Source organism: Euprymna scolopes, chromosome 25 (genome assembly GCF_053919585.1).
Source record: "Euprymna scolopes isolate OS-2025 chromosome 25, ASM5391958v1, whole genome shotgun sequence".
NCBI lineage: Eukaryota > Metazoa > Mollusca > Cephalopoda > Sepiida > Sepiolidae > Euprymna > Euprymna scolopes.
In genome coordinates this window covers 60,843,562-60,871,336 of record NC_136506.1, presented here as the reverse complement: position 1 = coordinate 60,871,336, position 27,775 = coordinate 60,843,562, and the positions used below count along the sequence as shown (strand labels likewise).

The 27,775-nt window shown below is 33.3% G+C and overlaps 1 protein-coding gene across 2 annotated transcripts in view; it reads left to right on the top strand.

The window, feature by feature from the left end:
- The window catches only part of LOC145247380 (RNA-binding region-containing protein 3-like), a 46,665-nt gene extending 19,108 nt beyond the window's left edge, over positions 1-27,557 (top strand). For both annotated transcript variants that reach the window (XM_080109064.1, XM_080109065.1), the window contains exons 6-15: positions 435-546; positions 1,561-1,629; positions 4,127-4,221; positions 10,235-10,494; positions 14,185-14,246; positions 14,344-14,440; positions 20,361-20,455; positions 22,073-22,131; positions 22,865-22,997; positions 27,111-27,557. In XM_080109064.1, the coding sequence (XP_079965190.1) occupies positions 435-546; positions 1,561-1,629; positions 4,127-4,221; positions 10,235-10,494; positions 14,185-14,246; positions 14,344-14,440; positions 20,361-20,455; positions 22,073-22,131; positions 22,865-22,997; positions 27,111-27,155 (1,027 nt within the window). In that variant the 3' untranslated portion in view covers positions 27,156-27,557. The remainder of the gene's footprint in view (positions 1-434; positions 547-1,560; positions 1,630-4,126; positions 4,222-10,234; positions 10,495-14,184; positions 14,247-14,343; positions 14,441-20,360; positions 20,456-22,072; positions 22,132-22,864; positions 22,998-27,110) is intronic.
- The last annotated feature ends 218 nt before the right edge of the window (positions 27,558-27,775 follow it).

Genomic DNA, 27,775 nt, shown 5'->3' with positions numbered 1-27,775 from the left:
GGACATCTCTTTGTCACTGAAATCAGGTAGTGCCAATTCAGGAGAGGTATAGTTGGAAATTGTGCAACACTTGCTTTACAATTACATGTGTATATAGTCTTACAGAGGGTATCCATTGTCTCTCAACATAAAGGCCATGCCAAGTCATCCTAAAGGAGACATCTGTGATGGCTGGTTCATGCCCTTCACTGTCAACCAGGCGACTTCATCTATAAAGCAATTACCCAGTTCCTCTACAGGGATTGGAAAAATGACCACCGTATATTCATTCCCCCATATCCTTGAACCTTCATAAGGAGTAACTCCTTTAAAAAAAAAAAAAAAGGTACAAGTAATGAATCTGCCTTGTATAATGAGAACCACTTCTTTTATGATACCATGAGTATATTTTTTAATGGTTCTTTTATTAATCCAAATTTTTTGAAATATTTCAGGATTCCATACTGTGCTAACCCTCAACTACATTATCAATACCCACCACCAACCATGTCTGTGATTGCTAACATTGCTAATGCTCTTGCTTCTTATCCCAAATTCTATGTACAGGTAAGTTTCTCTTTTTAATATCATTTGCAATAATGAAATAGACTGGTAACAGTTTTATGCATTTAATATATATATATACTTTGCGTACAAAGTCCTATTCATTCAATTTATATAAAAAATACAATTTTTTATAAAATGGGCAGATTGTACAAAATATTAAATTTTTAAAATTATAACAATAATTATGCGTGTGTGTACATATATATATATATATATATATATATATATATATATATATATATATATATATAATTGACATGTTTTTATTGGAGATTGAACATTGCAACTTTGCATACTCCTCCGGCAGTCTGCTCCAACTTCAACCCTTTGCGGATTTGCTCATGTCTATAGTGTGGAAATTTGATGTTCCAATTCTTCCTCTCTGTAGCTCTTTCTCACTTCTGAAAAAGACAAAATGAAAACTCAATACAGCAAATGCGCACAACAAAAAAGTATTTATAAATATTATTGCATATTATTACTGTGATGTTTTTCCAAATTGAATGTGGCCTTTTGTGATCTGAGGCTTCTACATATTGTCAGGACATCTTGAGCTAATAATGTCAGTTCGGGAGATATCATTTCCTTGATCTTTTCCAGATCGTCTATAGTAATTTCTAATTCCACTTTTAAAGCCACATCCACATTTTTTGTCTGCAGGAACTCGGACACAAGTGTAGTAGAGATTGTGGCATCCATTATGAGAGGAATGATGCTGATGAATTTCTTTTTATATAATTTTTTTTCTTTAAGCCATTTAATTTTGATGAAATTCTAAGACGCTCCAAGCTATCAATTAACATGTGCACAACCTGAACTGCATTGTAATGTTATGATCATTAAACGAAATGCAGTTTTTTTGTAAAGGCGCATAAGGTCTTCTATCAGTTTGTGAATGTTTTATTTATCCTCAAATAAAATGTCAGAAAAATTAGAAGTAATGAATAAATTTTCTGGAAAATAACTGATTTCTTCATGGTTCACCTGTTTGCAACTTTTCTTTTGTTTTTTCAGGTGCTTCATTTAATGAATAAACTCCATCTTCCCGTTCCATTTGGTAATTTAACACAGGCTCCACCCATTGTAAGTACTTTGATGTTTCCTTGAAAATTTCCATGTTTCTTTCACCAAACGAGGACTGGTGAAAATTCATTTTTAATAACAATTATAGTTTCAGCCATTCCTTCATATATATCATTAGCAGGAGTACTTGGCGTTGCCTGGGTGTGGAGAGGTTTTATGTTTAAAGGTATTGAGCAACAGAGCACTAAAAAATTAAAAAAAAAAAACACAAAAAACAACCCTCTAAAAGAATGAAAATAGCGTATGATGACTTTGCAAAAATATCTACAAAAAAAATGACACCTCTTTGTAAAAAATGACCCAGTTGATGGTGAAAGAATCAATGATTTTGTCCAATTTTTGGATATTTGTTGGCCAAGAGACTGAGCTTTCAGACGATACCAATTTTGTCAGTGTTGGTCGCATATGTCAAAAGTTTTAACAAAACATACACACACACACTAACAGACGTTTGAGATTTATATTATAGATTATTTTCAAGATTTTTGAAGTAATCTATAAATATAAAAGCGAAAATGTGTTTGTGTGTGCATTTTTTCCATATGACCACCAAAGGCTTTTTGGGGTGTTTGAAGGAATCACTAAATCTTACAACTTTTTATATACTATCTAGATTATAATATGGCCGATTTACGAAATGAAGTCGTCTGAATCTTTTATAAAGTTACAAAATTTGTGCTGTGATTTTATTTTCTCTACTACTATGGCGTGATGTTTAGCCTAGAAACCACACGTTGTCATTCAACTACTTGCTTTTTTAAACATATTTTCAGCAGTTCTCAAGTCTCAGCCCTTGTAACGTCGTAAGTCATCAGGCTATTCCCTTCAAGGCATCGGGTTCAAGCCTACCTCCCTCCCAAAACTTTTTTTTTTCTTTATTCTTTTATACCCAGGCAACGCCAGGCACCCCCGCTAGTCTATTATATAAAAGTGAGACTGTGTATGTGTGTGTGCAATTTTTTTGTATGTCCAGCAAAGGCTTCGTGTGGGGGTGGGGCTTGGGGAAGTACCACATCTTAGAACCTTTTCTATACTTCTTAGATTATAATATCTCCGTTTACAAAAGGAGGGCATCTCTATCTTTTATTTGAACAATTTTTACATGCCATTTTTGCACTATTTCTTGCTCTCCCTGTTTGTTTGGCTTTTCCGTATAAAAGCAAGACTAAAAATCAAAAGTAAAGTGTGTTCTCAGCATGTCCAGAAGCAATGATCAATGTAGGGAAAACCGGTCATATTAGAGAATTACTATTCATTTGGACACTCCCCTTTTTGTGGGGACCTTGGTTTTCTCAAACATTTTGGAAACAAACAAATGCACAGAAAGTGTAAAGCTTAACTTGTTCTGATTTCATTTCTCTATGGTGTGTTGTTTGACCTAGAAAAGCAAATATTTTTTAAGCATTTAATTTCAATGATTCTCACTTCCTCTGCCCTCTTAGCGTAGCGGTAACGTGTCATGTTTTCTTTTTCGAGTTTGAGCCTACCTGCCTACCAAAACTTTTTTTTTTCCCCTTACACACACACACACACACTGACAAAACACCTGAGCAACGCCGGGCACCCCTGCTAGTCTATATATGAAAGGCAAAAGGTGTGTGTGTTTCTATGTCTTACAAAAACTATTGATACATGCCGCGGATCCTGACCAGATCGTTTTGAAGCTCGATGTCTTAGACGATAAATATCGAAAAATTGGCCAAAAACATTTGTTCCTTCACCTTCAACTGGGCAGTTTTGTGCAAGGAAAGGTCACCTTTTCGCTGACATTTCTGCAAAGTCATTATATGCGCTTGCAAAGGCCCTAATTTTAACAACAGTGAAGTCATATGTCATATTGGCGGCAGCGAGGGTTAAGTGGTTTGCTTTTTTTCACCTTTTCTTCCTTTGCGTTGCAGGCTCGAGCCTACCTGCCTGCTCCTTTTTTTTGTTTGTTTTTTCTTCCTTATTTTGAGGCTTACATAATGGGATTTTTTTTCTGCTTAATCTTTTTTTTTCTTTTTTTTTTTTTTTCACACCTCTCTCCATCCAGGCAGCGTCTATTTTTGTTTCTGATAGTATTAACTCCTTACCCGGGCAATACCGGGTACTCTTGCTAGTCTGTCATAAGGAAAAAATTTTTTTCTTATATATAGTCATTCACCTCTAGTGATAGGTTATATAGCATTTTGATTTAATACCAATACATTTATTGGTATATTAACTTATTTTTGTACTGTTTTTGTTTATTGATTGATTTATTTAAAAAAAATTTTTTTAGTTTAGTGAATCCCACCTACTCTACTATTTTACATAAAGTTTATTGTTTGGAAGAAAACTTGTATTCATGCCATTCTATGATTTTATATTTGTATTTTTGTGATTCTGTAATTTTTCATGTTATAATGAATGATATTTTAACTAAATGTCCTTCAAACCAAAATTGTTGCATTTGTTCAGCCATTTAATTCATCAAACAAGTAATGACTGTTACCATTTTACCTCTCTTTACCTCCAGCCATATGATGTGGATCCACAGAGTTCTGAAAATATGCAGGCAGCAGAAACTTCCTCACAAGAAGAATCAGAATTGGAGTCTGATGAAGAACAAAGGTAAGTTTATGCAATATATTTTCTCTTTGCTATATATGACTAGCCTGGCTTCCCGGCGTTGCTTGGGTGTGTAAGGTAGTTGGTTGAGCAGAAAAAAAAAATAGCGTAAGTGTTGTTACGACGTATCCCAGCCCTACTGGGGACGGTAGAGATGGGTGACGTAACGAAATATATATAAAAAAAAATAGTTTCCCAGGTTCCTTGATAATGCATTGTTATGGGATAACGGTCTCGAAGACAACAATAAAATGAAATATACTGGACAACGAAATCACATAAGAAATAACGAGGACAAGTATCGTCGAAAAATTAACAAATTTTTATTTATATAAAAAAATAAAATTCAATTCAAGAAAAGAAAATTAAATATGTCTAACTAAATGAAATGATTTAACGATTCAAATTCTACAGAGAGAAAAATATATCATCAACAGTCAATGTTCACAATAAAAGCAAGAAATCATCTGCTCAATTAGATACAGGTTCTAGGGTAAGAGAGATGTAAGAGAGATTAACATTTTGGTTGAAAAACTCACTGAATGTCCTTTGAAATGTGTCCTTTCTTTCAGCTTCTTTTTTTTATATATTTCTTTCCTGTAAATTGTTTACATTTGATTACGTGCACGCAGGTTAGTTTTCATATTTTTATCCTTCGGATTGTTTACGTTTCATTACGTGCGTGTGTTAATTTCTCCAAATATTTGTTTCTGAAGCTCATCGAAGCCCTTGATTTATATTTCACTGCTCCTTTCACCCTTCCTTCGCTGGGTTCATTCATTTCTTTAGTCAATATTCTAACTGACCACTGATCAAAACAGACTTTTACCGTCGCCGCCAACGTCGGCTGGTGTTGTTGATATTTACCTCTACGACTCCGCTGCCATCGCCTTTCGTTGGCTTCGCCACCCCAACCATCGCTGACTTACGTCTTGTTGCTTTGAAGCCCCTCTCTCTCTAAACGATCTATCTCTCTCTTTCTCGATACAGTTTATCTCTCTCTCTTATACGGTTTATTTCTCTCTTTCTCGTCTATGAGCTTTCTTTTCTCTTTCCTCTTCAACCTTCGATCACAGTATCTTTGTCTCTTCCTTCTCTTCTTCAAAATAACCTGTTTTATGTGATGTTGTTGACGTGAGATTTGAATGACTTTCAAAAATGTCGACGAAAAAAAGTGACCCCTCCTTGTAAAAAACGTCCCAGTTAATGGTGAAAGCATTAATCTTTTTGGTCAATTTTTCGATATTTGTTGTCTGAGACATGGATCTTTGAAAAGATACCAATTTTGTCACGCTCCAACGCGTCAGTCACAAGTTTTGGCAGACATGCACACACGCACACATATTTTGTCTTTTAAATATTAGATAAAATAGGAAAGATTATTCCCCTACAAAAAAACTGTTTAACTTTGCAAAAGCAGATGCCACATAAATTTAATATGGTCAGACTACTAGCCAATAGCAGTAGATTGTATGATAACAGTTGAAAGTGTATGATAATATGTGCAAAAGCACATATTATCATACAATCTTATATTATTTCCAAGGAGAATCACGTTCCAAAATAAGTCATATTAAACAGTAGTCAGTCACCCGATTTTCACTTGCTAATTACTTACTCTTCTCTCTAACGTAACCGGAAATTTTTCCAGATTAGACAAAACACAAGTGCTATCCGTGTTCAGTTCTTATTTTATATATTCAACATTACTTCTTTTGTATGAAAAGCTTAAAATAAGGACTGCTCCCTGCACACCTTACGGCAAATTTCATAGGCTGTTCACACACATTCATCAGAATAGAGGCATATCGGAATAAGTAAATAATATAGAACGGTTAACAGCTTTTGTAAAATAAACAAGATGGCGTCAGACATCCAAACGACACACTTATTTTTTTTTTTTTTTAATTTTTTTTTTAAGATACCATGATTTTCTCGTGCATCATCTAAGACAAACAACTTTTCAAAAGTGTACATAATGATTACTTTTTAATTTCATACATTTTCTATTTATAAGTACATTTTGTTGACCTTAATAAATAGATAGTTGCTTTCCTTTTTATTTCTTCTGTTATGGTTGACTACTGGCTTCCATGAAAATAAAAACATACGACTAGATTTAAGAACGAAAACACCAAACCAAAACTGAATACTGAAACAAAAGAAATGACTAAATAAAACAAAATACTTAATCAATAAGACATAAACTGAAACAAAATAACGAAATAAAACAAAATACTTATCAACAAGACAACACATAAACTGAAGCAAAATAAATAATTTACTAAATAAAATATGTATAATTAAATGGTACCAAAAATTTTGTTTCGGTTCATATTCATTTTTGAATTTTCGTTTTTTTTTTTTCTTTTTTAAGAAATTACTGCAAAACAGGTGTTTCCCTATTGTTACTGCTGTGATTCATCCGTCCTAAATCAATACTCAACCTTGCCTTTCATGTTTTTTTTGTTTTTTTTTGTTGTGAAGCTTCTTTTCTTAATGAACATTTCATAAAAACACCACAATCTTTATAATGAAGTTTGTGCATCTGTAACCAAAACTGCATCTTTACCCATGGTACAATTCTCTTTTTTTCAAATGATTCTATTAGAAAATTTTTAATTCATCATGAAATAATATCTTATATTATTTACACCATTAATTTGATTTCTAGGAGAAAGCTGGAATATGTGTGTGTTTTTTATTATTTCAATCTCGGGTGTATTAACTTAATTCATTACAGGTTGTTTCAATAGATGGGATAAAAATTATCCGTCTTTATCGTCAGATGATTTAAGTTAAAATAAATTAACGGAAAAATGTTTTTTTAATTACATACATTTACCTATATTAACGTATTGAGCACTTTTTTCCTTGTTTTTTTACCAAATATATCCCCCCCTCTCTCTCTCTCTCATATATATATATATATATATATATATAGGGTGTCCATAAAGTCCGTGTGCACTTTAAAAAATTTATAACTTTATTTGTATTTGCAATAGAAATAATCTGTAAAATGGATTTGAAAGAAGTAAATCTATATTTTTTAAGCTTTTATTGAAATTTTATTTAACTTTCCACATGCCTTCCATCATTAGCAATACAAAGAGTAATATGATTTTGCAGTTCACGAAAAACATTTGTCAAATGATTTATAGTAATGCCTGAAATCACATTAGTTATTCTAGCTTTCAAATCTTCCAATGAACTAGGTTTGGTTGCATACACAATTGTTTTCACATGTCCCCATAAAAAAATCTAATGGAGTCAAATCTGACGAACATGGAGCCCAATGAAATGGTCCACCCCTTCCGATCCATCTGTTAGGAAATTCCTGATTTAGAAACTTTCTAACACGCCGAGCAAAGTTTCAAGGAGCTCCATATTGTTGAAACACTGTATCATCTTTCAAGTTTAATTGTTCAAGTTGCGGAATAAAGTAATTCTGCAACATATCTAAGTAGCTGTCACTGTTAATAACACAATCTTCAAAAAAAGATGGCCCTATGATTCGATTTATTCCCAAAGCACACCACACATTAACTTAAGAGAGTCCCTTTCATGTTCAACAGTTTCATTTGGGTTTTCAGTTCCCCAAATTCGGCAATTATGCCTGTTGACCTTGCCACTAATGTGAAATGTTGCTTCATCAGAAAATTACTCACAAATGCATCATCATTGCAATGTTTTTCATTGAACTGGTGACAGAAAGTTAGCCGTGCATAATAATCCTCTTTTAACAACTGTTGATGTAATTGAATTTTGTAAGCTTTCATATGAGCAGAATCTTATGCACAGTAAACTTTGGCAGCCCGAGCTCCAATGATGCCCGTCTTACAGACTTTCTTGGACTTGCAGTAAAGGATTCTTCTATGAAAGCAACACATTCGTCACTGACACATGGCCTTCCAGACCGTGGTTTATCATGGAAAGAGCCTGTCTCTTTAAATTTTTTCATCCATTTAACAATGGTGTTCCTATTAGGCGTTTTTTTATTGTATTCAATTCTAAACTTTCTTTGTACAGCAATAGTAGATTTCAATTCAGCCAACCAAAGGACACAGTTTATTTTTTCCTCAATTGAAGCCATGGGATCAAATTGATTCTGAAAAACAAAATAAAATATTTTTTTACTTATTTTTTACTTATGTAAAAATTGTTACGAATTTTGTGGTGAAAAATTATTCAATACCCATACTTAAAACTAGATACATGAAACTTTATAACATTTTTTACAGATTATTTCTATCACAAATATAAATAAAGTTATAAATTTTTTAAAGTGCACACGAACATTATGGACACCCTGTATATATATACTTCGAACTTCTGGTATTATTTAGCATTTTGTGGTAGTAAAAACCAATTATAGAATATTCACTTTATTTTCTTTTTTTTTTTTTTTTCAATATTTGCATTACAATTTACATGAAAAGTTTGTCTAAAAACTAGATTTGGTAGACATGTATCTCCGCTTCACCAAATATAAGAATAAAGAAATGGTTTAATTGATAGTATTTCAAAGAATAAAAAAAATTGAGTGAACATCCAAATGCACCATTCATGTTATGTATATATATATATATATATTTTCTTATTTTTAATGCAAAACTTTTTTTTTTTTTACATTTAAAGTAAACATTATATTTACTAATAAAATATATATGCCCACCTGTTGAATAATTTTGATAGTATATATGAAAGAGGAAGTTTGTTTTATAGAAATTAATATGATAGCAGTTAAAGGATGAGCATAGAGGTAAAGTTCTATGAGAAAGCTAATGTTATCATCAAAACTGAGATGCTTATTCAAAATGAAATTTATTTTCAAAACAAAAATACAGGAAAATCTTTAAAAATATTTTATGATGTACGTGCTCGTCATGAAATGAAGATGTCATCTTCTAAAAATTGCATAAATTGATCAAGTATTATTTTTTTAACTCAGAAAATCAAATTTTATGATGAAGCAAGACATTGTTTTTAAGGGTGAGACAACTCAATTCATGAAGATCAAAGTTAGCCTTGTAATGACTACAGTTACCAATTAAAATCACTAAAAATTGTAACAAATGATTTTCTGTATAAAAAAAATTACTTGATCAATTTGTGATTTTTGGAACAGGGCATTTTTGTTCCATGATGGGTACGTACATTATAAAAAAATTCTGCAATTTAATTTTATTAAGATAAGTTTAAATCTGAATAAGCTTGGAATCATTTGAAGATTATCTGATTTCATTTGTTGACAAATTTCATCTTACTGGCCTGTAGATGTTTAAATGTCTTAAGCATTTAACGTAAGAAGATAATTAAAAACAATACCCTAAAATTGTTTTGTTTGCTATGTATATATTGTATAATTTTTTGTGTTACTTTTTTTATGGTTGGATACAGAATTGTTAAAATGTTGTATAGTTTCTGATTTCAATAATTCCTTATTATATACGTTGACATCCTATGCAATTATGTGACATCAACACATGAACTGAAAACTCAACATTTATATTTTACTAGAATTTGGTTCGATATGTTGGCTGAATTCTGTGATGGCTACAGTAAAACACACAAGATGAAATAATTAGCAAAAGAAATACAAACGCATGCAAATGTTCAAAATATACAGCATGGTATTCTGTATTTTACTCTCCTTCTCTTATGCAATTAATGTACAGTTGTGTTTATATTTTTACCAATTATTTATATTTTTTACAAATTTCGTATGTTTTACTCATTTCTCCTGTGTTTCAAATCTAATCATTTAATAGTCCCCTTTTTTTTCTTTTTTAAATCATTATTTACGTAGTGAGGCAGCTCAACGCATCATAATACCAATAATTCATCTTTTGTATTTAACAATCTAAGTTTGCATTTCAATTCACTGTGTCCATCAATATTGTATGCCAAGTAGCAAGTATTTAGGGTCATATAGATGTGAAGATTATCAGCAATGACTTTGAAACAAAAATAAAATAGTTAAGCAATTTTTAAACATTTGATTTTGTTCCTCCAGTTCTAAAAATGTACAGACATTGGAACCAACATTGAAGAGACCACATAAAAAAAAGGTGAAAAGAGACTGGAAAAGAATGAAATTGGCTTTGCCTGAGACAATGAAACTGCCAACTTCATTGCCTGCATATTCAGCTAGTGACGTGTTTGAAACAAACCCTCTTCAGCAAAAGAAGATTAATTTTAAACTCCCTGATGCTGTACCAGAAACAACCGAGGAAGGACAACAACTTCCTGTTAGTGAATCCAACATTGATACAGGTGAGATGTGCATATGATTATTTGTAGAAATTATCAGCATAAATATTAAGCAATTGCAGATTCTATATTTAAATGTAAATGTTTTACTGATTTGCCTAATGTTACATGCATACAAAAACTTTAATATTATCAATTAAAGTTAAATACCTTCATATATGCAACTATAACCCAAGACCTATAAATAATCTTAGTGCCCTTAAGATCATGTTATACAAAATATGTGATATTAAATAGGATATCATTGGTCTGTTAGAAACTCCAATTAAAGAATCCAGGATAGAATCACTTTTGAACACAACTCTTACATACTTGTCACTCTCTAGAAGTTTCTGCAGCTGATGAAAAGTCATGCTCTTTGTTTTTTTTTATTTAAAAAAAATTTTTTTTTTATCTCCTCAGAATGTAAACTGAAAGGTTGCTGCTGATGCTTAGACTTGAGAGTATGATATAACTTGTGAATAGCCAACTTAGAATAGTTTTGTACTGACTTTAATAAGTACATGCAGAATAGAAAGTTTTTATTTAAGTGTGATAACTGTAGACTGGTGATTACCTTGAACAAACAAGATCACAAACTTATAAGAGATTCCATCAATGATTCTAATGAGCAAATGATTAACTCATTTTACTGATGCACTCTAGATCTGAATCTGTTTTTATTGGCACGGTTGCATCAAATAGTTTTGCTTTTTATATAACACTAGCAAGGGGTACCCGGTTAGGGTTAGTATCATTTTACATGTTGGGTTCTCTGAAATATGAGGGTTATAACTAACTAGCGAGGGGTACCCGGTGTTGCCCGGGTGTTTGGAGGTGCGTGGGGAGGGTGGTTAAAAAAAAAGTAAGTATGAGGATCGAACCCGAACCCGAACCCTTGAGGCAAAGTTGTAAATTAAAGTGTGAAAAAAAAAAAGTGCGACGTTAACCATTGCCCCACCGCGAGATGCTAACGGAAACACGTTTGAATTTATTTAATTACTTGGATTCGTCAGGTGCCCGTTTTAATGAGTTAATGAGGTCAACTTTGACAACGGGATTTTTATTTTCCCAAGATGTTATAGGAAAAAGACTAACCCACATGCGGCGAGCGACAAATGTTGAATATTTATCTTCCCGAAATCGAGCAAATTAAATAGACAGGCGAGCTTTGTTAACTGTGAGATATTACAATTTATATGTGATATAAAAAGTTTTAAAAAGTTGTGAACTGACCGCTTCTCTGAAAGAAGCCTTTTGTAGACATACAGAAAAAGCGAACACACACACATACATACATGCATTTTCGCTTTTATATTTATAGATAATGTACTGACATGGACAGTAATATTTTTTATGAAACAGACAACACATGTTTCTTTGGTAATTACATTTTATCAATTATGTTAGAGCATGTGGTTCAATGGATACAATTGCAATATGCCAACTTCAAATCCTATCAGATCTATTGTTCTGCACTAATACTATTAAGTGTGCAATTTTCCTACAAGTAAATAGCAACTTGTGTTCAATTATTTGGAATATAAATTCCCCACTTTTTGAAACAATGTTGGACATCTTTAAATATTCAAAGTCTGTGATTCATTTAATTTGGTATAAAAAAAATTTTTTTTTAATTAAAAAATTTATTTATTTATTTTTTCAAATTAAGAACCTCAATTTTATTACTTTTTTCATGGCTTCAGTGTTGATTTAAAGTACTCAAGATTTTTTTTTTTTGGGGGGGGGGGGGGTCACACATTTTTGTTTTAAAATAACACTAGCAAAACTAGCTGAATCATTTGGCATCCAAGGACAAGGTGCTGCTCAATATTGAAAGGAGAGGTTAAAGACTCCCTCCCTTCCTTCTCCCACACTTTTCTACAGCTATAGAGCAATTTTTCTATTTTCTAAAATTTTCCATTTTATAATTGTTGTGATTATTGCATGTTATGTGTTACGTGTATAAACAATACCCCCCCTCTTTAGGTGTAACTCTCCTAGTAGAGGTACACTTCCCCTACTTACCTCCCTTGGCCGGCATAACTCACCTTGGTGTGGGGTGTCTGTAAGATAGCCATTATGGAGAATAAACTACAATATAATCTTGTCCCTAGCATCCGTGTCTGTTGTCCATATTATATGCATGTCTACACACATAACATGGTGGCAGATTGTAGTAAAAACCGAAACACGTCTCCTAAACTATAAAAACAACTGCCGGTCGTCATAAAACTGAGTAAGCTGTTTTTTTATTTTTATTTTTTTTTGTCTTCTCTGCTACAGACGGTGACGGTGTCTGGTCTGTTTACTGTTAACTTCTGGTGCTTACTAGCATCACTTGTCACTGTGACTATTTATCTGTCCTATTTACACCATCAAGATGTCTATTGATGATACGACGGCTACTACTACTACTGTCACTAATCTCTCTACTGATATGGCTGGTCTACATATGGGGGCTCCTGAAAGACTCGTATTCGGCGGGAATAAGGCTGATTCATGGAACTTGTTTTTCAAAAGATGGTCCAACTATGCACTGCTAACCCGACTTGACCGAAAACCGAGAGAAATACAAGTGGCAGTGCTAGAAAACTGTTTATGCGATGAAGCTATGAGGATATACCAGAGTATACAGTTCGACACCCCAGATACAGACCGCACTGTACAAGATATACTACAGGCTTTAAGTGAATATGCTGTAGGAATAACGAATGAAACTTACGAGAGGTTTGTTTTTCGTCAGAGGAAGCAGGAGGAAGGTGAAGCCTTTGATGTTTTCTATAACGACTTAAGACTCCTGTCACGAAGCTGTAATTTTTGCTTCAAATGCTATGAGTCGATGCTCAGAGACCAGCTTGTGGGAGGCATCCGGGATCGAAACACAAAGCAGGACCTTCTAAAACTCCAAAACCTTACCCTGCAGAAAAGTGTAGACATTTGCAGGGCAGCTGAAAAGGCCTCTATACAAAGTCAAAATATGGGAACAGAGGATGCTACTGCCCGGATAATGAGGGTCAGTGAAACCAGTAAAGCTTGGGAACCAGCTCAAAAGAAGAAATGCTACTTCTGTGGTTACTTGCATGCAGCAAAGCGCAGCAGATGTCCAGCTTTTGGTAAACGATGTAACGCATGTATGGAGAAAGGCCATTTTGAGTCAAGGTGCCCCAACAAGTCCAGTAAAGCTATGGGACAATGGAGCAACACATCAAAGAAGGCCACGACCACATGTGCACCATGTCGACACTTCATCAGAGGATGATGAGGGAGAATATACCCACTGGGTGAATGCAGTGAAGTCAAATAGGAAGCATAGGAAAGATGCCAAGTGTCTCATGCTCCTCGACAACCAGGAAATTATCTTCCAGATTGACACAGGGGCAACCATCAACACACTTCCTGCAAAGTTTGCAAATGAATTAACACCATACAATGGGGTTCTGACAATGTGGAACAAATCTCTTTTGAAACCACTCGGAATATGTCACAAAAATGTTAAAAACCCTAAGACGAACAAAACATATTCAGTGGAATTTGTCGTATTCAGAGACGAATACAACTGTCAACCCTTATTGGGCCTACCTACAAGTACGCATATGGGCCTGGTTGAAATAAAACAGCAGAATGTCTACACACATAACATTATGAAAGTCAATGCTGAGTATCCTTGCTCATATATATATATTAATATTGATTTTTTTTTTTAAATTGTAGATGAAAATATGACAGATGAATCTGATCCAATTGGATTTGGTAAGATAGTTCCTACGGAAAAGGTAAGGTCCTTTCAAATTTTCCTGTTTCTTTTTCCAATCTTTATTGTTTTCTCTTTTGAACTGACCATTTTTGCTGTCTTCTTTTGTATTTCTGCAGGTTCCATTGCAACCAGATACATCAGAAACAAAACAATTCAAATCCCTTCAGTTTGTTTCAGCAGATGAAATAAAACAAGGACGGATCTCAACAGAAGGTTATCACTTTCTCCTCCCACACTTTTTTGTTTCATTTTGTAACATCTTTCTGCTAAAGACTATTTATATTGGGAAGAGAATATGTTTTCAGGAGAATTTCGAATATTGATGCTTTTATTAAAAAAAAAAGAAAGACCTACATTTTATGTAAAAAGCAAAATCCCATTACTAAAAATACACTTGGTTCAAATTTTTAATATTATTCATGAGATTTATGCTAACTGGCACTTTTTTTAGATTTTAATTTGTTTTGAATTACAGAAATACTTTTCAATAAAACATTTTTTAATTGGAAAGTAGTTTCCTCAAAACAGAACTAAAAAGAAGAATCTTCTGCCAGAAGATGAAAGCATTGCCTTTCTCACTACCAGTGAAACCCGTTTCAAGAGTCCCTCCATTTCACAAGGTTCATCTTTTAACCAACATGTGATCTCACCAATCTTTTAGAGGCAATTGATTAAGGGTCAACAACTCCAGAGATCTTTACTCAGTTGTTAAAATAAGTCTGTCTGCAGAAGAATTTTTTTTTATCTTTGTTTCTATAGTAACAAGGTCTGGTTTCATTTCCACCCAGACCAATTTCTAACCTGTTAAAAATGTTTCACTACAAGTAGCATCTCAAATTAATGAGTTTCTTGCTTCAAAAAAAAGGAAAGAGTTGAATCCCATCTGATTACTTGACATATACTGTTTATTTTTAAATGCTTTATTTATTTGTTCAAAAAATTGAACATTTCTCAAATGGGTACTTGTGCATATATATATTTTGATCTTTATAAAATTAGGTATGTTTTATATGTTTAGGATTCACTCCTAAGCTAATTATGGCCCTGTCAGTGGGACATTAGAATACACCAACTGCCCCCCTGCAGAGGGTAAAAGTCCCTCAATGGGGCCACCTGTTGGCCATGGGTGGCGACCCGTGACACTTTGGAACAGAATCCTGGTGATTGAAGGTCTTCGAGGACATGTTCATGAGCCTCCTCTTCCCAACACATCATTTTGGCCCCTACCTCAGTTAGACAGACAGTCGGAGGGGCCCGATCCAATCAATCAGCTAGTCAGGTCAAGCCCTACGTCTATTATCAATGGTTGGACTAAACTGAGAATTTTCAAATTAGTAAAAGAAATCCTCTCAAACAAAACCATAGAAACTAACAAAACTCCCCCACCCCCAAGTAGATGTTTGAAAGCGCTGGCCAAAGGTCAATCCGCAAAAGTTTCGAACCCAATTCCGATATGGCTGGAAACACAACTTTTTTCATTCTTTTTTATTTGCATCGTGAAATTTGGCTAACGACAGATGCTCGGTATTTCTTACTTGACTGAATATACTTCCTGTGTAGCCCTGACAAGTCCCAATATTGGGCTCCGAGGTGAATGGGGAACACAGACAACGAAACTCTTATCCATATTTATGCCAAAAAAAAAAAAAAAAAAATCCAAACGCTCCTTATTGGACTCAGAAAGTGAGGAAAATTCATATTTCTTCAAGTACTATGTATTAGAATCACTGGATGAAACTTTGATGTCGAAATTGCCCCTAGGAAAATAAACCCAAAAATGGTTTAAAAAAACCTATTAATTGAGATTGAGACAATAAGTCAAAGCCTAAACTTTGAAAATATGAAAACTTTCCATAACATTAACATTAAAGTCACTCCACACAATAGACTAAATCAATCCAAAGGAGTTATCCGAAGCCGAGAACTATCACTTGCTTCACCAGAAGAAATCCAGAACGAACTGAGCAAACAAGGACTCATTAACTATAAAAGAATCTATATAAAGAAAAATTCAGAAAAAATACCAACCCATACTTATATTATTACATTTAACACTCCAAAAATTCCACCTAAAATTAAAATTTGTTACACCATAGAACCAGTTGAAATATGCATCCCAGATCCTCCGAGATGTTTCAACTGCCAAAAATTCGGTCACCATAGAGATGCCTGCAGAGGTCATCCCACGTGCGCTAAATGTAGATCTAAAGAAGTAAGTCACAACGAACAAGAATGTCATGATTCCTAATGTATAAACTGCCAAGGCGAGCACCCTATCTATTCAAAAAAACTGAACGATGGAAAACTGAAAAAGAAATCTTAGCCACAAATCATAAACGAAATATATCTTATAAGCGAAAACAATAGTGGAAGGAGTCATAAGAAATAAAATGCGAAAATAACAAAAAAAAACAAATCCCACCAACCATTTTGATAAATACAACAAACTTAGCGAAAAACTGGTACATCTAGAACCAAACGAATTGCTTATCTTCCCAAAAAAAACTAAAAATACAACACTTTCAAAAACTAAAAAAATTAAAACTAGAAAAGAACCTAATAAAGTATTTTTCTCCTCCCAAACCCTAAAAATCAAACTGAACCAGAAAATGAAATGGAAGCAGAATACTCAAACCAAAAAACAGAAACATTAAATCAACCCCCCCCCCATCGATCACTGTCAGAACAAAAGAAAAACCAAAACAAAACAGACATAAGGTGCTATACTAATTCCAGTTCCAGATTCCCAAACAAAAAAAAAAACAAAAACAAAAGACCAAACAGAAAACAAGCCAAAAACAAGAAAAAAAAACAAAGCTAATTGAAAACCCTCAACAATATACCTTATATCAACACCAATACTAAAACCCATAATCAACTTGAAGACCTAAAAAAACACCACAGAGGATCCTAACCTCACCATCAATGACCTATAAACCAGTATTTCTTCAATGGAACATTAGAGGTGCAAAGGCTAATTTTGACGAATTGAACCTTCTCATTGCCTCTTTTCACCCAGTAGTCATATGCCTACAAGAAACTTAAAAGAAAATTCAAACCCCACTACATATCAAATGATACACAACCTATGACTATATACATGAAAAAGGAAACAGAGCTTCAGGAGGAGTATCCATTCTAATTAACAATAATATTATTCAAAGCGAAACCAAACTGAATACAACATTACAAGCCATTGCAGTAACCATCAGTCTAAGAAAACCGCTAACAATCTGCTCGCTATACCTGCCACCTAATGAAAACTTAAATAAAACAGACTTGAACTTATTGATCCAACAACTCCCTAAACCTTTTGGTCCTGGATATGACCTTAAACTATATACGATGGTGAGGCCCCAGCTTGCGGGTTTTGGGGAGTGTGGAGCCACCCTTTAATTACCATTGCTCCCAGGTCCACTCTGACCCGGAGTGATAGTACCTGTTAGGGTCCCAACTATGGGTTAAATAGAAACCGACTTGAAAACAACAAATATATTCTATCAAAAATTTTTTCTTCAAAATCTTTGGATTCGGCATTAAATAACCCGAAAAGGGTTGATATGCCGTAAAACAAAAACAACCAACCAACCCTAAACCTTTTGTCCTCATGGTTGACTTTAAAAGCCACAATGAACTATGGGGAAACAAACAAACAAGCAGAAGAGGTAAAATTATCAAATTTTTTAGAGGAAAACCAACTATGTCTGTTTAACAACGGAACAAACACCTATCTTCACCCTAGCTCTGGAACACTCTCGGCTATTGACCTCACTATATCCAAACCCAGCATCTTCACAGAATATGAATGGAAAGTACATCATGAGACCTGTGGGAGTGATCACTTCCCAATCATCCTAGAAGGTCAAGAACCAGAGAACGACACTAAAACACTCTGATGGAACTTGCATAAGGCTAACTGAGAAGATTTAAAAAAAAAAAGTGCCACACAGACCTAGTGCAAGAAGCTAATTCAAGAAAAGATGACATCATCCACTTCACCGACACTCTAAATACTATAGCTGAGAAAACTATTCTCGAAAAGCTCCCCATCAACAAGATACAACAAGCCTTGATATAATAGAGATTACACAGGAGCGCTCAGAGCCAGACGAACAGCTCTCAGAAAATTTAATAGCCAACCAACTAAAGAAAATTTAGAAAATTACAAAAAAGTACACTAAACAAGCTAATAAACATCTCATCCATAACAATATCAAAATCACTAACAAAGAAAAAATAGTTGAAATTTTAGCAGAAAACTTTGCCAAAAACTCCTCACCAATTAATAGGAACAAAGAATTCCAAGTCAACAAAAACCAAGCAGAACAACAACAAATCCGCTTCCACTCGGACGACACTGAATACTACAATCAAATCCTTACTATGTACGAATTAGAAGAATCTCTCAAAAACACCCATAATTCAACAGCCGGATCCGATGAAATCCCCTATGTCTTCCTAAAAGAATTGCTAATGAAATCAAAAGAATACCTCTCAAAATTTCCAATGATATCTGAATCAATAAAAAATTCCCTGACATTTGGAGACCTGCCATTACAATTCCAATACCTACACCTTCAAAAGACCCCTCAGATGCAATAAACTACCATCCCATTACACTTACTGGGCGACCAAAAACGGCTTCAGCTTTTCTCAAACAAAAACAAAATGTGTCCACTTCTGCCAACATAGAAAAATGCATCCTAACCCTGAGCTAAAAATTAACAATAAACTAACAGTTACAGATCAATACAATCTTGGAATCACCTTTGACAAAAAACTCACCTTCATACCCCACATTAAATACTTAAGAAAAAAATGCAACCAAAGGATTCAACTTGTGAGAACCAAAGCTCATACAAACCGGGGAGCTGATCGCAAAACAATTCTAAAACTCTACCAAACACTGATAAGATCAAAGTTGGACTATGGCTGCTTTATCCACGGTGCAACAAGAAAATCCTATATTAGAGAACTCAACACAATTCACCACCAAGGACTCCGACTTGAACTTGGAGCATTTACCCCTACACCAGTCGAGAGTCTCTATGCAGAAACGAATGAACATACACTTGAAATGAGACGGACAAAATTACCCCCACAATACTATACAAAATTTGCATCTAACACCTCGAGTCCTATATACCAGAGTATCTCTCACCCCAGATACCAAACCCTATTCTAAAAAAAAGAAAAAGCAATCAAGCTTTATGGTCTCCGCATGAAAGAAATAAAAGACTAAGCCAAAATTAACATCTCACAAATCTACAAAGCTTTTACACTCAAACATCCGCCTTGGCTTTCCCAAACCTCTGTAAACCCACCCGAACATCCAAAACATACTACTATACTACTAAATCTCTCAAAACACCCCCAATCTAACACAATTAAATCCATTTTTATGGAAAAAATACATGACATCCTTCATGACTATCCAGATTATGAACACATTTATACTGACTGAGCTAAAACTAAAGAAAAAGTCGGAAGCTCTGCTATTTATCGGCAAAGAAAAATCCAAAAACGCCTACCTGATAGGTCTTCCATCTTTAGTGCTGAAGCCTCAGCAATAAATATAAATCTACCTTAAAAAAAGCAATAAATATAAATCTTTTACTAACCTTCCCCCAACCTCACCTCCACATACTGGAAAATAGAGAACACCTACCTTACTAAGACAAACCCCAATAAAAAAAATAAAAAAAATTTATTTGGCCTTAAATGACCATGCAGCTGTTGATAGGCCAATAAACTGAACACCCAACCAACCTAAACTAATTAACCAATGATTATGAATTTTGAAACCCAGCTTAAGGGACTCAAATATGAACTACAATCTTTCATTTGAAAATTCAAATATATCAAAAATGGGTATTGTGTATGCGTGTGTATATTTAAGTGCATAATCAAATGAATTTCATTTCAACTAATATTTTTTTGTAAAAAGGTCAATACATAAAATATTATTTTGCATTTAAAATAGTTTTAAAAACTATTCTTTAAGCAGTTAAACTCGATAAATCAATTGAAATTTTACTGTTTTAATTGCTTTTAAAACTTGATTTTAAATGCATTTTAATAAATTATCAGAATGAATTTATATTGTAACAGTTGTCATTTTGCATCTTTTCAGAAATGGTTGAGTTGCCTGCATTTAAAAACTATTCAGCTGGAGAGCCATCCAGTCGACTCTATATAAAAAATTTATCGAAACATGTTTCCGAAGAGGTAAACATTATTTCAATTTTTTTCATTTTCTCTTTTCACATTTCTTGGTGACTTTTTTTTTTTTTTTTTTTTTTTTTTTTTTAATCTCATTTCCTTCTGTCTTTTCCAATATAAGTTTGCCTTTATTTTAATCATTGTAAAAAAAAAAAAAAAATTCAAGTAGTAGGCAGACTCACAAGAGGAAAAAGGAGGTAAAAAAAGCAAGCAGTCTTATCGATGCCCCCACCGCGGTTGTGACATCACACGCGTTTGAAATAACCTGTTTTATACAACATCGTTCACGCAAGGCTTGAATAATTTGCAAAAAATGGTGAAGAAAAAAAAATTACCCTTCCTCGTAAAAAATGGCCCAGATGACGGTGAAAGAATGAATGATTTTGGCCAATTTTTGGATATTATTTGGCCGAGAGACTGAGCTTTCACACGATATCAATTTTGTCAGTGTTGGTCACATGTGTCGAAAGTTTTGGCGAGACACAAACATACACATAAACAGACGTTTGAAATTTATATGATAGATTGACTGGAGTAGTCCTTTCTTATAGACAAGAGATATTTTATTTACTGACTTCTTATGTTCGACTTTTTGGCCTATTGAGGATTATATGATGATTGTTGTGTAATAAAATTTTATGTCTATAACGCATAGTTGTGTTCTTTCATTTTGCCATCTGTATGCTTCACATTATTCCATGATGATACTGATCTAAACCTAAAGACGTGTCATATAGGCCGTAACATCTCATGTCCGACACATTTAAAAAAAATGTTTTTGTTAATATGTGACTAGAATGTGGTCAGGTACTGTTAGTCTTGTAGTCATAAGATTCTACACGGGGGAATATTTCCCCGAACAAAAATCCTCTACTCTTTGTATTATAACATGAGATGTTTGTCCAGGATATATCCTAATATGAGACTCTCATTCTAGACATAGTGTAACAATATATACACATACAAATACAGTATAGGACCCAAGGTTGCTTATTTCCAAAGAAAACATTATGGAAATTAAAACTGAGGTAAATTTCAAATACTGTTAATCGCTAATTAAAAAAAAATTATCCAAAACCTAAAGAAAAATGTTAAACTTGAATTAATCTGATTAATTTTGATATTTGTGCAAAAAGTTTTTTAATTTTAATTTTACGACACAAAAATATAGATTAAAAAAAATTTGTATTTTTGGTTTTGCCAGATTACTTTTGTATTGAAATATATAAAAATTGTTTAACATGTTTTTGTATGTTAAAATTTTTTATGGCTTGAAAAATCTATTTAGTCAATTCTAAAAAAATATTTCTATTTACAATAAAAAATATTGAAAATATCCTTTTTATTTCAATTTTGTTTAATCGATTATTAAATTTGATTTTTAATCCGTCAAGAATGTCAGTTTTTATTGTTGCAGAAGAGAAAGTGCATTGTTAATCTTGTTCATTCGTGGCATTCTATTTATGTCATCTGATTTCTATGCAAATAAACTATCAAATCAAATTGATGCAAATTTTATTAATTTTTGTAAAAAATTTTATGGAAATCATAAGTTTTGATTTCTAAACTGCATTTGTATTTTTAATTTTGGATTTTATTCACTGTAAAAAAATTTTTCCTCAGGATCTTTGGAAAATCTTTGGTTATTATGTAGACTGGAACAACAAAGAAGAGAAAAATATGTAAGTCAGATTTTCTTTTCAATTAAATTTTATTGAAATATTCTCTCATTTTTGATTTTTAAGTTTCTTTTGTTTCCAGTTTCATTCTAAACAAAAATAAAAAAAAAGTCCTTTTAATTTTATTATGAGTGTCCCATGTTTGTAGATTTAAGTAATTTGTTATTTTGAAAATTTTTATAATTTCGTTTTGTTTATTCTGGTTCAAGGATACTTTCAGTGTTTGAAGCTGATAGAAAACTTTACCTTTTTATTTTCATGCATCTAATATTTGAAAAAATAAATATAAAAATATTGATTTGTAGAAAAAAGTTTTTTACTAATATGAAACAGAATATTAAAATATACATATGCAGGGAGAGTCATGGAAAACAATGTTTTTAGAACGGTTCTTGCTCTCTTTGAGTAAGGGATAGGGAATGAGGAAGGCAGTCTTTAAACCTGCTCAAGGTGCAGGTTAGTTTATTTGTTTATCTTGTACGTTAAATTGTATTTTAGTTATTGATTTTGAATTGCTTTTCTTTTCATTCGCAGAGTTTTGTTTTCCTTAAAAACATCCATTTCCTGTGACTCACTCTATATAAGTAGATAACAGCATCATGAAACCATATTAAAATATGATTGAAAAGATGGTCATAAATGTTTACAATTTGGTATTTTATCCTGGAACTTCAGAGGATCCCACTTAAAAACTACTGATATCAAAGCTGAATGTTTTATGATTCTATTTATACAGGTTTTATATTCGACTTATGCAAGAGGGACGTATTCGAGGCCAAGCGTTTATTACTCTGCCCAATGAAGAGGTGGCCAAAGTCGCTCTAGAAGACACAAATGGATTTGTTTTACACAGTCGACCAATGGTGGTTGTATCCTTTCAAAAAACCTCGTTTATTTGTTTCAGGCTATGTTTCTAAATTATTCCAATTTTTTTTTTTTTTTTTTTTTTTAAACAGTGATCACCACTTATCAAGGCCCGGAAGCCACTCAGGGATAAGGGTTATTGCAAGTACATTACGTTAGTGTGGAGATTTGATGAAGTGTTTACTTAAGGGGGCGATTCATTAGGAATTTGTTTATTCTGGAGATATTTCATGTTGAGGTTTTGCGATTTGTGGAATAGGTCGGCATACTTGGTTAGAGCAGTACAGAGAGGGAAAGTAAGAGAGAAAAAGACAGGAAAATTTTTTTTTTTTTTTTTTGTAGCACACGAAAAGGTAAAGCCGTAACAATTACCCACTAGTATGGCATCGAGAGGCCCCACCAGAGACTACTGCATGGTCCAGATCCACTCACCAAATGGCAATACAGCAGTCCCAGTACTTTGCGCCTGCTGATAGGACAGCCTCCTTAGTGGTTAATCCAAGGTTCGGGTCCCTGATTATCAGGCGGATAACGTCAGCCCAGACAAAACGTTTACCTCCAGCACCCTTACTAGTGACATGGCCACAAGGACAGACAGAGACAGAAAAATTTCCGACATCTCAGACTACTGGTCACCAAGTACTACCGACCTTTAAGCAGCTTTTTCTTCACCCTTTGTCAGAAAAATCACTCATTGAATGAAGTTAATTTTGTTAAGCAAAGTGCCCATGAAAATTGTGCCTCAGTATTGTTTGGTCTGCATGAAGTCTTCCAAGTTTGTTACAGCTATTTGTTGACCTGCAGGTTCTTACCACTAATGTGGAGAGCAGCAAGGCTCAACAATTGAATTCCAAATTGGAAGGTTTAACAAAGAACACACAAAGGAATGGTACAAAAGCAACATTGTCATTTTTAATCCATTTATTTGTAGTTCTGTACCTGGCATGTCTTTTTTTTTTTTTTTTGTCATATGCAGAGGCAGACAAACAGTGGACAATGTATCCTGATGCTGATTTCTGAATCTTTCCCAGAGCCGTGCTGTCAAACCTGTCTGCCGTGGGTGGCCCTCCTAACAGCATAGCCCTGACATTACCACATTATCATCATCCTTCCATACCATAATAAAGGAGGGTTGGACTTCAGAGGAGGAGTAGCAGTGCAATAGAAAAAGAAAACAATTCGGTTCTTGTCCAGAATTTCTCCTATATCAAAAAATATCTGTATGATGTACGTACCGTGATGAAACGAAAATATATTCCAAAACTCACTTCAATTGATGAAGTAGTTTTATTTTTATAAAGAAATTCATTTTTAAGCAATTAATGGGAATTCATAGACATTACAACATAATCCAATAATTCATACTAGATTTATCTCCCTTTTGTTTCTTGAAATTTTTCAAAATGGTGGGTGAGACAATCACTCCGTGGATATTCATAAAATGTCATTTTCTTTTTTACAAACAAGACTACTTGATCAAGTTATGTGATTTTTGGAATATGATATTTTCATTTCATCACAAGTACATATGTTGCATTGCGGGAGTGCATAGGATGGATGACGTAATATAACGGGGTACACAGCGATGACAACAAGGCAATTACTTGGAGAGTTCATATTTATAATGAAGGCGTTAGAGATGTGAAGAGTGTTAATGAACATTTCTTTAAACAGAGTTGAGGAACGCATTATTGAAGAGAAAGATACGGTCAACCTTTGAAAGGGGATTACATAGACAGTTCATTATACAATTGATGGGACAACGTGATGATACATAATAACAGAAGACAACACATTACCTTGCAGTCAATGACAACGAAGACAAAAGGCTTACATAACAAATAGAATACACTTATTTTTCCAGCTGGTGATGAGAATTCGATGCCTGACTAAGTTGCTACATTTTGTTGTCTTACTCCACTTCACTTCCTAAGGAGCTTCGGACTAACTCAGTCTGTTCTCCGACTCTTCTTGACTGAACTATCCCTCAAACCCTATATATAAACCCTATGTATATATTAAACTATATTTCTTTGTGACGTTAGAACATGGCAAAACATGTGCATCCCATGCACATGGACATTGCACATGCTTCCAACACACATCCTGGCAACACAAAGGACATTCGTTAATTCATTGTTCCATTATTTTGTTCTGATGTAAACTTTGTTTTTATAGTTTGGATAATTTCAATGCATTCCTGGAATCGTATTTCTGCCAATGTGTATTTAACTTTTGATAACTGAGTTCAATTCCAGCACTATCCTTCAATAATTATTATATTTGATCCTAATTACTTCGTTTCTAATAAAAAATCGGGAGCTTCTTCAATATATAGCACATATATCATAGAGATTTTTCTTTATTTTTGTTTTGTATATAGAGGAATTCTGGACAAGAATCCATATTTCTTACACAAATTTTCTTTGTGTATGCTACTAGCAGGGTGACCCGACGTTGCCCGGGATTAAATGATGATCAACAAATATTTCACGCTCCCATATTTTTGTCATCAAAATCGGTGAAATCGCCCATTTTTCAATCAAATCGATTGTTTGCCTGCTCTAATTTGGGGATCCATCGCAGTGCACCTGGAGGAAGCTTCACACGCCTTTTGCAATGACTTAGTTTGCAATATATTGTAATCTACATAGAGAACGTATTGTTGATTTTATAAAAATTTTTTATATATAATGGCTTGCATTAAAGTTTAAAATACAAAAGTTAAGTATCATGCTTCAATTGTGTTCTAAATAGAAACATTCATTTCAAACGTGCCCCTGTCATATCAAAGAACCTACTGTTAATTCTATATTCCTGACCTTACTGGTTATGTCATGATAATGACTTGAATTTAAGTTTAAAATGAAAAAGTCAAGTATCAGGGTGAAATCATGAAACAGAAACATTCATTTCGAACACACCCCTGTCATATGAAAAAAAACTACTGTAAATTTTATATGTCAGGTCTTTCAGTTTGTGTGATAATAAAACTTCTCAAATGCACTTGTGATGTTAACTTTGGTGAAAGTCGCCTGTTCCTTCTTTCATCGGATTGTTTTGATTATCGATACTTATCGAAAACATTCCGATACAAAACCTATCTAAGAACACTGCCAGGTACATAAAATACCTTTGTGAAATTTCATAAAAGTTGACTCAGCCATTTTCAAATTCATAAGGTATGAACTCAACACACACGCTGACAAAATTCCTTTTATATAATAGAAATTAGTGTTTCTTCCAATGTCATCTTTATGTCAAGGGTGCTTCAATTCTTGCTAGTAGTTTTGGAACTTATGTATTTGTTTTTGGTATTAATTATAGTAGTTCTAGGGTTCATTATCCCGAATTTGATGCATATCTATCAAATAAAAAAGAAAATATTCAATATATACCAGACAAAAATTGTTGTGGTTGATGTTCAGATTTTTCAAAAAGCTAAATATATGTAGATGGTGTAGATATGAATTTCCCAACAAAATGGGATGCATACGGACGAGAGAGTAATTTGTATATATGAGTAAAATTTTTGTTGTATTTAATTTAAAAGCAATGAAATAAGTTCAATAAAATTAAAATTTGGTGACTGTATGATAGTTTACTGAAATTTTGAATTCTTCAAAAATATGGTTATTTTATTTATTTTTTTTTTTTTAACCCGGTATTAATTCCAAGATAACCTGAAGCAATGTTAAGATAATAGGACATGTGTTTCAGAGTATTCCTTCTTTTAGACAACAATTTATCACAGGGTTATTTTCCAGCTAACGACAACATAATCGCTTTCAAGTCCAATGTAAACAAATTCTTGTTGAGCTGACCTCTTAAATAAAATTCTGCACAATTTCAACCATCATCACCAATCATCAGTGTTAACTCTTGAAAAACTCATTAACTCTTGGGTGGCTTTTAAGACTTGATAAGCAGTGACTCATTAGTAAAAAGAGGGGGGGGGTTCTTGTAACATACATTACACCTCTTGCGCCTTGATTGTTATTCATAAACAAAAATTTCAATGTTTTTGATTGCACTTTCTCTCCCACCTGTTTTTCTTTTCTTTTTTACTTTTGTTCAAAAAACCAAGATGGCCATTTTTCTTAACCCTTTTTTTCTAGCAATTCGCTCGTTCTGCAAAACAAAAAGAAGAAAGTAATAAATAAATTTCAAAACATCACATTTTGTTGACAATATAAAAAAAATGTGTCAGTTTTTGCCTATCAAGATGAACAGTTATGCCAAAGTACCTTGTGTATAATACAAGAACATGTGAACAGAGAAAATTCCAGATGGTAGTTTAGAACTCGGTTTGAAAAAAAAAAAAAAAGTTAAAACAAGAGTACATATACACTGTATAATAAATAAGAAAACAAAAATACAGATGTGAAAATGACATCAGAAAATTGTTTTCAATTAATTTGATTTTCAAAGATTTGGACTTAAAAAAATGTTTAAAATTACAAATGTTTGTTCATCTTTCAATTTATGTGATTTTCTTTTTCTCAAGTTTTCTCTCATTGTCATCTTCATTTCACAATACATGAATAAACAAATTATTGAAATTATCTTTTGTTTGCAGAATTATTAACATCTAACAGGATTTTTAAAAGATGGGGTGTGTGGATTGGTGCTGTACCAGTTGTGACTTTACTTGTAACTCTGTGTCCCTGGGGTGTGGGTGTTATAATTGGTGCTATGACTAGAATCGATCTATGAAAATAAAATATTAAACAAAGCAATAAGTCTCACAAACTCAAAACCGATAGGGCTTTAGCTGTAGGAT